Genomic DNA, 9,417 nt, shown 5'->3' on the forward strand with positions numbered 1-9,417 from the left:
ACGTTTGAACATATTTCAACTTTTCCATATAGGTAATAGATAGATAGAAATAAACTGAGAAATGAGCAATGTTTTTATGTATTTCAGTGAAACGGTTTTGCTTTTTGTGGTCTATTATTCACAGAATGGGTTTATTTTAATATAAGAATGTAAAAGAAAAGCAGACATTAGAGGTTAAATTAGAAATTGCTTGTGGCTCTTTTTCTCTAAATCATCCAATAACAACCAACCCACATAATATAATCAACTTGAAGTTAACGCATTTCAGTGTTTAGTATAGATAATGCTTTCTAAAACACCCTGGACAGAATGACATTACATCAACACATCACACCTAGAGACAAAGTGCAACCAATCCACATTCTAGAATGTTTTCTGAGGTGGGAGGAAATCTAAACTGTGCCACCCTACCAATCAAAAAAATCTCAATAATTAAATTACATTAACACTAGCTAACGACAGTGACAATAGAAGAAAATTTAGACATGCAACGATACAAAGATATGCTGGTAAAAGTAATTGTGTTGCAAATTTAAACACAAGCTCTAATCTGGTAACACTACAAACATTACAATTTTAATTGAGAGAAAAGACACATAACATGTCAATATTATTGCAACATCTTTAGTCCTAGAATTGACATTTAGCACTGAGTAAATACATAAATAGAACTGAATATAAAAAGAACCTTCCCAAAACTGACAAAAATTAACAATGGCACTCCACAATAAATGTATGGCTTTGATATTTTGGTGTTTTCTTCCATGTCGGTATGCATTCATGTTTGTTTTTTTTCCAAATTACAGGGTTTGGTAGAAAGAGGTATCACATCACGTTTACATTACATGAAAGCTTTATACATACATAGATTTGTACATCACAATTAATAACAAAGGAAGCCCCTTGCAGATTAAGCAGTGAACGTGGAGTTTTGATGAGGACTGATGACATCCACAGACAATGCTTCATGTGTAATTTATATTCAATCAGCTCTTTTACAAAGACTAGTTTGATTCACCAAAATACTAGTCTCAAACGTATGTGCTTTATATTACAGGCTATAACTTGGTCACATCTACCCATTTTTCTCACATACTGATATGTTCATGTCTTTAAATGTTGTTTACATACTTTGAATTATTTTCTTAACATTAAGAAATGTGAGCACACTGTAAACATTAGATTAACCTGGAATAAAACATAAACCGAGCCCTTCTCCTACCTTATACAACATTAGTGTTATCTGTGTGTATGTATAGAAGACAGTTAATAAGAATATGGAAATGCTATTGAATCTGCTTGATGATGGTTTTTTTTTAAAGCATGCGGCAAGCACTGCTGCTGTAGGGCTGTTCTGCTTTCCTGTGGATAATCTTGACATGTACATGACATGTAATTCCACAGTAGTTCCTTAGGGCTTAGAGGAGTTTCAGACTGCCTGTTACATTATTCACCATCTCCTCCTCTCCCATGATGGCCAGCACAGTGCTAGAGCCCGGCTCCACCTGAAACCAGGAGGTATGTTATAGGTTAATATAGTGCTGGATACAGTGCAATATTTAGTTTCGCCAAAATAAAACAGTAAAACCATATAAGATCATTGACTTTTTCCACAAAATGCTAGGATGACTCCAAAATAAGGCAGCTGGCACTATTATCCAAAGAATTTAGCTAATGCTAGCAAAAACACATCCCTGTGAAATGTGACTGCAGTTTCATTTAAAGCCCAGGGCAAAAAAAATATATAGATTCTAGAAGTGTAAAATTTGACTGGCTCTAGTATGAAAAGTAGCAATTAGATTTAACTAATAATAGAGGAACAGTAATAAATTTATATTTGTATTATGTACATTTATAACAATAATTCATCCCTTACCTGTGTAAGTCCAGCATCCTGTATCAGTTTTGCAGGGAGGTTAAGACTCATAGCAAGAGCCTGCAACTCCAAAAGGTGTGCCATGTTAGTGCCCTGTAGCACAATCTTCTTAGCCCTGAAAGCAAAAATGGTATTAATGCCAAATAAGATCAAGTTGTGTGACTTCAGCCCCTGAATTTGGCTACAAGCAGCTTGTAGTTATTTTGTGCCAAAATCCATGGCCATCAACCTGGGTCCTGGAGCAGAACAAAATTTTAGGAAAGTGCACCTCCTGAGTCATTTACCAGCTCCCCAAACACACAGGCTTGCTCAACCCTGGTTAGATTATCTGCATGTTTACCTTGAAAATGAATGAGATGCTTGTTTTTTTTGTATAACTAGAAAATTCTCCTGATTACAAGGACTAATGGGAACACCTTATTTTAAGGAACACATAATCAGGATCACTTAAAGCTTTATTCTTTACACATTCAAGCCAGTTTAAGTCATTTATAAATTGAATAAAGACATTATTATTAGGTTTTTTGAATCGTATTATGCATTATTCATTATGACCTGTATTAGTACGTAACTGAATTTATGTTATGTAAAAGTATAACAAAATAAATTAAGTGCTGTGCTTATTTGCAAAAACACTCCATTAGGACCCTTTTATGAAAGCTATTAAATTGAATGTTCTTGTACCTTATAAACATTGTCTATATCTGCCAAGAATCTCTTGACACTACACAGAATCTATTAGAATAGCACGTCAAATAAAAAAAAATTACAAATAAATATGGTACATTATAAGAATTATTGATGAATGGAAACTGTCTCACCCAGCATGGTCCCACTTCCATGCCATTTCTCTCCAAGTGTTCTTCTCCTGCATGGCCTGGTACAGAGCAACCGCTGCATGACCCACCTGTGCCGCCACCTGCAGGATCAACCTAAAAACTTTAGCCTCATTTAATTTACACACCCTGTGCTTCTTGAACATTGAAGCCATTGAGGCCAACTTGATTTTAGGTGTACCTTTCCCACGCCCATCGACAGCTCCATGTTCACCACGAAAACCATCTTAAACATGACATCTTCATCCCCTTCTTCCTAAAAAATAAAATAACCAAACACACTCAGAACACAAAGCTAAGGCACTGGGACTAAATGTGTGGGTGACATTATTCACAGACCTCATTCTCCAGTTTGTTGAAGTAGTACATTGCTGCCTCCTCAGCAGACACATTCCTTGTGTGTAGGAGTGCCTAAAAGCAACAGATAGACATTAAAAATGTTTGCCAAACCTTTGGAATTACCTGGATCTCTGCATTAATCCCAGCAAAAAGACCTGACTTAAATAAAAGAAATATCAACATCAACAATAAAGCTAATGGTCTACAAATGTAAATTCAATTTTAAGAAATCAAATTCTGTACTGTTGCTACTCTCCCAATAAATTCACGCTGTGCAAAGGTCACACAGAGACCAAAACACAGAAAGCTAAATTCAGTTTTAGAAAAATCAAGAATAACAACAGTTGACCAATAAACTTTACATTATTGTATCCACTTAATGGAAAACAGTAAATAAAACCAGTTCCATAATGCTTCTGGGGTGGTGTTCTGTGGACAGATTAGACAAAAGTTAGTTCTATGTTTGGAGAAAAGGGTCTAAACAACTTACAGCCATTAAGGGGAAATAATTATTTTTATAAGAGAATATACAGGAGATATCATGTCATGGACCATTAAGGATGTGCAAGGATGTAAGGGTTGAAACACCTTATTTAGCCTGGACTGTAAATAATGCATGTTTTTGATAACTCAATGAGCTGAACATTTATGTGTTATTAGTTTATGCATTATGTGTCTGCCTATGAATTTGAGGTGGCACCATGGCACAGCTGGTAAAATAAATGCTGAACAGCAACATACTCCCTAATTCAATCCCAGCTTTTAGTCAATGTGAGCTGTATTACATGTTCTTCCAGAGGTGTGCGAGAGAAGTGATGTGTAGCTGTGTTTTGCATTAATTCGTCCATGACAAAGATATTGTACTCCCTGATGATTAAAAAGTAAAACACCAGTTGTGCTGGCTAGTTGTTTCGCATAAGTCTGACCTGTTTGGCTGCCTCTTCGGGGATATCTAGTTCTCTGAGCTGCTGAAGGAACACAGGGTTCACTTCCTGATCAGCCGATTCTGGGGGACAGGATGATTCCATCACTTCACCTCTATAAATAAATAATAAAACATAAGAATATTGATATGTAAATGTTTTTATCTAAGGCAGACCTACTAAACCTGTAATCATGAGCTAAAATCCTAATTGTGGCCTCCCAATATTTCAGCAATTTGGTTCTGGAAAGCCATTTTTGTTTTGTTTTGCCCATTAACATTTTAGAAAACCATTATAAACAGTTTAAAGCATGTACTTAAAATATTTTCATTTACATTTACAGCATTTAGCAGATGTTTTTATCCAAAAGCGACTTACAGTGATGACTGTATACAATGCAAGCAATTGAGGGTTAAGGGCCTTGCTCAAAGGTATAACAATGGCAACTTGACAGGGGTGAGACTTGAACCAGCAATTCTGATCACAGAAAATTAACTACTGTGCGACCACTGTCTCATAAAAAAAACCCAAAGAAAACAACCCTGCAGCATGTAATATCATTTCAACATTTCTGCTTACTCATATTCAATTCTAAAAAGCATAAGCAATAAACATCTGAGTTTCATCAACTCACAATATCTACTGCCAGCTGTTAAGAGCACTGCTGGATCAATAATAGTATTGGTAGCCAATTGGTGAAAATGATTAGAGACAATGACAGCTTTGCATCACCAATTGGACAGACAGCAAATATAAAGCAATGACAGAGCACCAGGTGCACCCTATGGTGCAATACCTAATTCCTGACGATGTTCCCATGTTCAGAAATCCTACTCGATTATTCTTTGATCATTCCTTACAGAACACAGTTGTATCCTAGTGGTTAAGATACAGGACTAGTAATCAGAAGGTTGCCGGTTCAAGCCCCACCTCGGCCAGATTGCCAATGTTAGGACCTTAAGCAAGGCCCTTAACCCTCTAATTGCTTAGATTGTATACTGTCACAACTGTCACTGCCAAAAATGTAAACTATGCACCAAATATTTGTAGGCAGTCGTAGCCTAGTGGTTAAGTTACTGGACTAGTAATCAAAAGGTTGCTGGTTCAAACCCCACCAGTACTATGTAGAACTAGAATAGAAGAATATACCACAACAACCCATTCAGGACTTGCAGGGTGGCATTAAAAAGGATTACAGTGTAAACCTACCGCTTACATGCTTTTAAATATCATATGTGTTTATATTTCTTGTAGTAAATGTTAAACATGTAGGTAAACATGCACACAGAGCAGAACCTACCTGCTGCTAAACTGAGAAGCTGAATGGTGCACGGTCACAATCACTCAGACAAGAAAACCCTGCTTTTCACCAGTTAACAAGCCGCTTTGCTTTATTTTACTGTAAAATGTGTAAAAGACAACATTAAACTACAGATGTCTGTCATTTAAAATATCGCCCGGTAAAAGCCTTTTCTCTGCTAGCTACAGAATATTTTCGCGCAATTACGCATCACAGTAGACGCCATACTGTCAGCTTAGTTCTTCCGGGTCAGAGGAGCCTGCTGGCTGTGTCCAAAATGACGAGTTCCTCCCTACACACTGCGAAGTGCAGATCCAAAGCTTACACACACATGTTAGCATTGCTTGCACACTCTTGCTTGCTCTTCATGCAGCGTATCGTGGGTTAATCACAAGGACTCTGGATTCCCCCCTCAGATGAAGAGAAGCACAGAAACCAGATGTAACCCATGTATGTTTGTTTATTAGGATTGTAACGTCATGTTTTACACTTTGGTTACATTCATGACAGGAGCGGTAGTTACTCACTACACAAGATTCATCAGTCCACAAGGTTATAATCAAACAGTCTTGGACAATTTAGTGTCTCCAATTCACCTTGATTACATGTCTTTGGACTGTGAGAGGAAACCCACACGGACATGGGGAGAACATGCAAACTCCACACAGAAAGGACCCGGACCACCCCGCCTGGGGATCGAACCCAGGACCTTCTTGCTGTGAGGCGACAGTGCTACCCACTTAGCCACCGTGCCACCCGAGCACTAGATGTAACCCATGTAAAAATCTTAAGAGTTGCCCAAAGCTCCAGATGTTTGCATCAAACACAACATGACACAATCACACATGATCTTGTGATCAGAAAGCGTCCTCTGATAAAAGACTAAAGTAAGAGTATTTAACAAACATTTGGCCTGCAAACAGAAAAGTGGGGGTAACAATGTGTACAGAGCAACAGATGGGCTACAGTCAGTAATGGTATATCCACAATTTTCACCTCTATTGTAGGTGTAACCCTGGCTCAGGTCATATTGGGTCTCAGATCCCTTCATAGCATCTTGATGAAACTGAGGCCTGGGCTTTTCAATACTTGTTTGTTTATCTGTAGCTGTTTAGATTTGCTGGTGTGCGTAAACCAATTTAAGCTCCATCTGCAGGACGGATGGTCTTAGATTTGTCTTAAGACAAATGTAGCCTAGTGGTTAAGGTACTGGACTAATACTCAGAAGGTCGCTGGTTCAAGCCCCACCACTGCCAGGTTGCTGCTGTTGGGCCCTTGAGCAAGGCCCTTAACCCTTAATTGCTTAGACAGTATACTGTCACAATACTTTGGATAAAGGCATCTGCTAAATGCTGTAAAAGTATAGTCTCATTGTTTTTTTTTCTTTGTAACCTGGTGTTATTTACTTGTTTATGGAAGTTGGCAGGGACCACAACTGTTAATTAGGCCATCATAAATAAAAACACAGAAATGAAGGAGGGTGTGCTTTCTTTTTCCCATGTCAAGAGAATCAAACAGAACTAAGAATGAATGAAAATTTGGGAACGGTGACTGCTATCATTGTTTTTTTAATTTAAAGAAAGAATTGTAAAAAAAACTTGGACAGGACTACATTATAATACATTAATTTCAGAGTAAAAATTGTATATTTTAATAAGCAAGAATTGTGTAGATGAATTAAAATGGCAGGATACTGTTCTAAATCTCACTCACTCAAGCCTATCCCAGCTTTTCAATGGGCACAAGGCACACAGTAACACCCTGGACGGGCGCCAGTCCATCGCAGACCACACAGACACACACACACACATCCATTCACCTATATCAGAATCACTTTATTTCGTCAGGTATGCTACACATACGAGGAATTTGCTTTGGTGATACACTCAATGATACACACAATAGTCCACATAGTAGTACAAACAATACACATAATAGTACAGATAATTACACATGTATGACATGTAACATAGAACATATTTAACAGACCCGACAGCACACGGACTGTTAACCAGTATTTACCAACATTTGCCCAAGAGAACAACTTTGGTTAAAAAGTGTTACAGCTCTGGGGGAAAAGCTGTTAGCATGGTTTGATGTGTTTGTTTTTATTGTCCTGAGTCTTCTGCCAGATGGAAGAGTCTGAAAAAGGTGATGTCCAGGATGAGAGGGGTCTGCTGTAATTTTGCCGGCACGCTTCAGCACTGCTGTTGTAAATGTCCTGAAGCGTTGGCAGACTAAATCCAATGATCCTCTCCGCTGTCCTGATTATACGCTGGAGTTTGGCTCGTTCATGTGATGTTGAGGAACCAAACCAGATGGTGATGGATGATGTAAAGATGGACTCCATTATTGCTGTGTAGAACTGGATCAGCAGACTCTGTGGCAGGTTGAATTTCTTCAGCTGTCTCAGGAAGAACATTCTCTGCTGAGCCCTCTTGGCGATGGAGAGTGTGTTCTTTTCCCACTTTAGGTCCCTGGATAAGGTGGTGCCCAGGAACTTAAGTGATTCCACCACTAAGACCATAGAGCCATTAATTGTGAGGGGGTGTAAGGAGGGCGCGTTGCGCCTGAAATCCACCACCATCTCTACAGTCTTTTGTGTTGATCAGCAGGTGGTCTCTACAGGGTAATTAAGTCCCTCCAATTAACCTGACTGCATGTTTTAGACTGTGGGAGGAAACCCACGCAGACACGGGGAGAACATGCAAACTCCGCACAGTAAGGACCCGGACCGCCCCGCTTGGAGATCAAACCCAGGAGCTTCTTGCTACCCACCAAGCCGCACTGTTCTAAATCTGTATAAATGAATTAGAAGCAGCTAAAAGATGCAGTTAGTCTCTCTGACCACTAGATGGCACTGCGATACTGATATTGATCCAGGGGTCCACGTTATATTACATCTACTGTACATTCACTATACTAATGGTTTTGAAACAAGGTGCCCAACAAGCTTAGGTCTGTCCACAAACCTTTGAAGTGACTTAAGAACTGAGGTCTGTTTGAGTTCTGATGGACCACTGTCCTAAACGTTTTAGATTTAACACACCTGAGCTAATGCTAAGCTAACTGCATTAGCTATTCGAAATAATGACCGTTAGACCGTGTTGATGAACTTTGACAGAGAGAAGAAATAAATAGCAACCAATCAATCACATGCTAACACATACTGTACAGCAGGTCTTTATCTGGAGCCCAGATACCCAGAATCCTGAGTTTATTTATAACTCATAAGTGTGGTTGCATACCCAGAGACAAAAGGGCCAAGAATAATCAACAATATAAATCCATTAAAATAAAAACTTACTTCATATGGTTTCATTCATAAAAATAAAAAAAAACATCAGGTTTAAACGATGCAAATCTGTTTTAACACTCACTGACAGAGCGAGAATAGCATAAAATTGCATAGAAAAATAAGGAACCTAAAACTTACTATTGTTTTGAAATCATTTGAAATTAATTTAATTGAAATGGTTCAATAAATTCTTATTGCTTTTGTCAACAATTGCTGATGTCTGTGGCAAAAATAATCAGAACAGTTTGTCATGATATTTAAAATTCATACTATGCTATCAATTATAGCTTCCTTACAGAGACTGTCTATTGAGGCTGCCCACAGGTCGAATGCTTAAAAAACTCTCTGCAGACCAAACTAGATCTTTGGTCGATAAAAAAAATGTCAAACTTTAGCTTTTATATTTACTCTGGTGTTATTTAAAAATATTGTCTTGTCGTGTATTATGGACTAATGCGCTAGTGCTGGTTAGGAAACCCACACAGACATGGGGAGAACATGCAAACTCCACACAGAAAGGACCCAAACCGCCCAACCTGGGGATCGAACTCAGGACCTTCTTGCTGTAAGGCGTCAGTGCTACCCACTTAGCCACCGTGCCAAATAATGAAATTGTAATGAAAATGGAAATGAAAGTAAAAATACTTATCCCTAGTGTCAACCCCAACTTTTTTTTTTTAATTCTTTGCTGCCTCTTGCTCAATCATCCATTATATTGTGTACAGGTGAATCTGTTGATTTAAAATAAGCAGAGAAAAAGCAAAATGTATTTTACTCACCTTGTGTTTTTAATAAACTTGATCAGGTCTTGTCTGATTGATTCCAGATTCAAAGTGCACAATCAA

At 38.2% G+C, this 9,417-nt stretch overlaps 1 protein-coding gene across 1 annotated transcript; it reads right to left on the minus strand.

The window, feature by feature from the left end:
* Positions 1 to 248: 248 nt before the first annotated feature.
* Positions 249 to 5,500, minus strand: si:dkey-19e4.5 (UBA_like_SF and PTH2 domain-containing protein). The gene is made up of 7 exons (XM_062996589.1): positions 5,275 to 5,500; positions 3,978 to 4,089; positions 3,052 to 3,123; positions 2,894 to 2,968; positions 2,698 to 2,795; positions 1,877 to 1,991; positions 249 to 1,505 (listed from the first exon to the last, which is right to left on the minus strand). Exons 2-7 carry the CDS (start codon positions 4,077 to 4,079, stop codon positions 1,419 to 1,421), a joined length of 549 nt encoding a protein of 182 aa, XP_062852659.1. The 5' UTR covers positions 4,080 to 4,089; positions 5,275 to 5,500; the 3' UTR covers positions 249 to 1,418.
* Between the last annotated feature and the right edge of the window lie 3,917 nt (positions 5,501 to 9,417).

The sequence above is a fragment of the Trichomycterus rosablanca genome, chromosome 6, assembly GCF_030014385.1.
Source record: "Trichomycterus rosablanca isolate fTriRos1 chromosome 6, fTriRos1.hap1, whole genome shotgun sequence".
In the NCBI taxonomy this organism is placed as follows: Eukaryota; Metazoa; Chordata; class Actinopteri; order Siluriformes; family Trichomycteridae; genus Trichomycterus; species Trichomycterus rosablanca.

Coding starts and splice junctions, on each gene's coding strand:
- si:dkey-19e4.5 (XM_062996589.1), bottom strand. CDS start 4,079: ATGGAATCATCCTGTCCCCCAGAATCGGCTGATCAGGAAGTGAACCCT. Junction 2,796..2,893: donor TGTCGATGGGCGTGGGAAAG/GTACACCTAAAA, acceptor TTGATCCTGCAG/GTGGCGGCACAGGTGGGTCA. Junction 1,506..1,876: donor AGGATGCTGGACTTACACAG/GTAAGGGATGAA, acceptor TCCTGGTTTCAG/GTGGAGCCGGGCTCTAGCAC.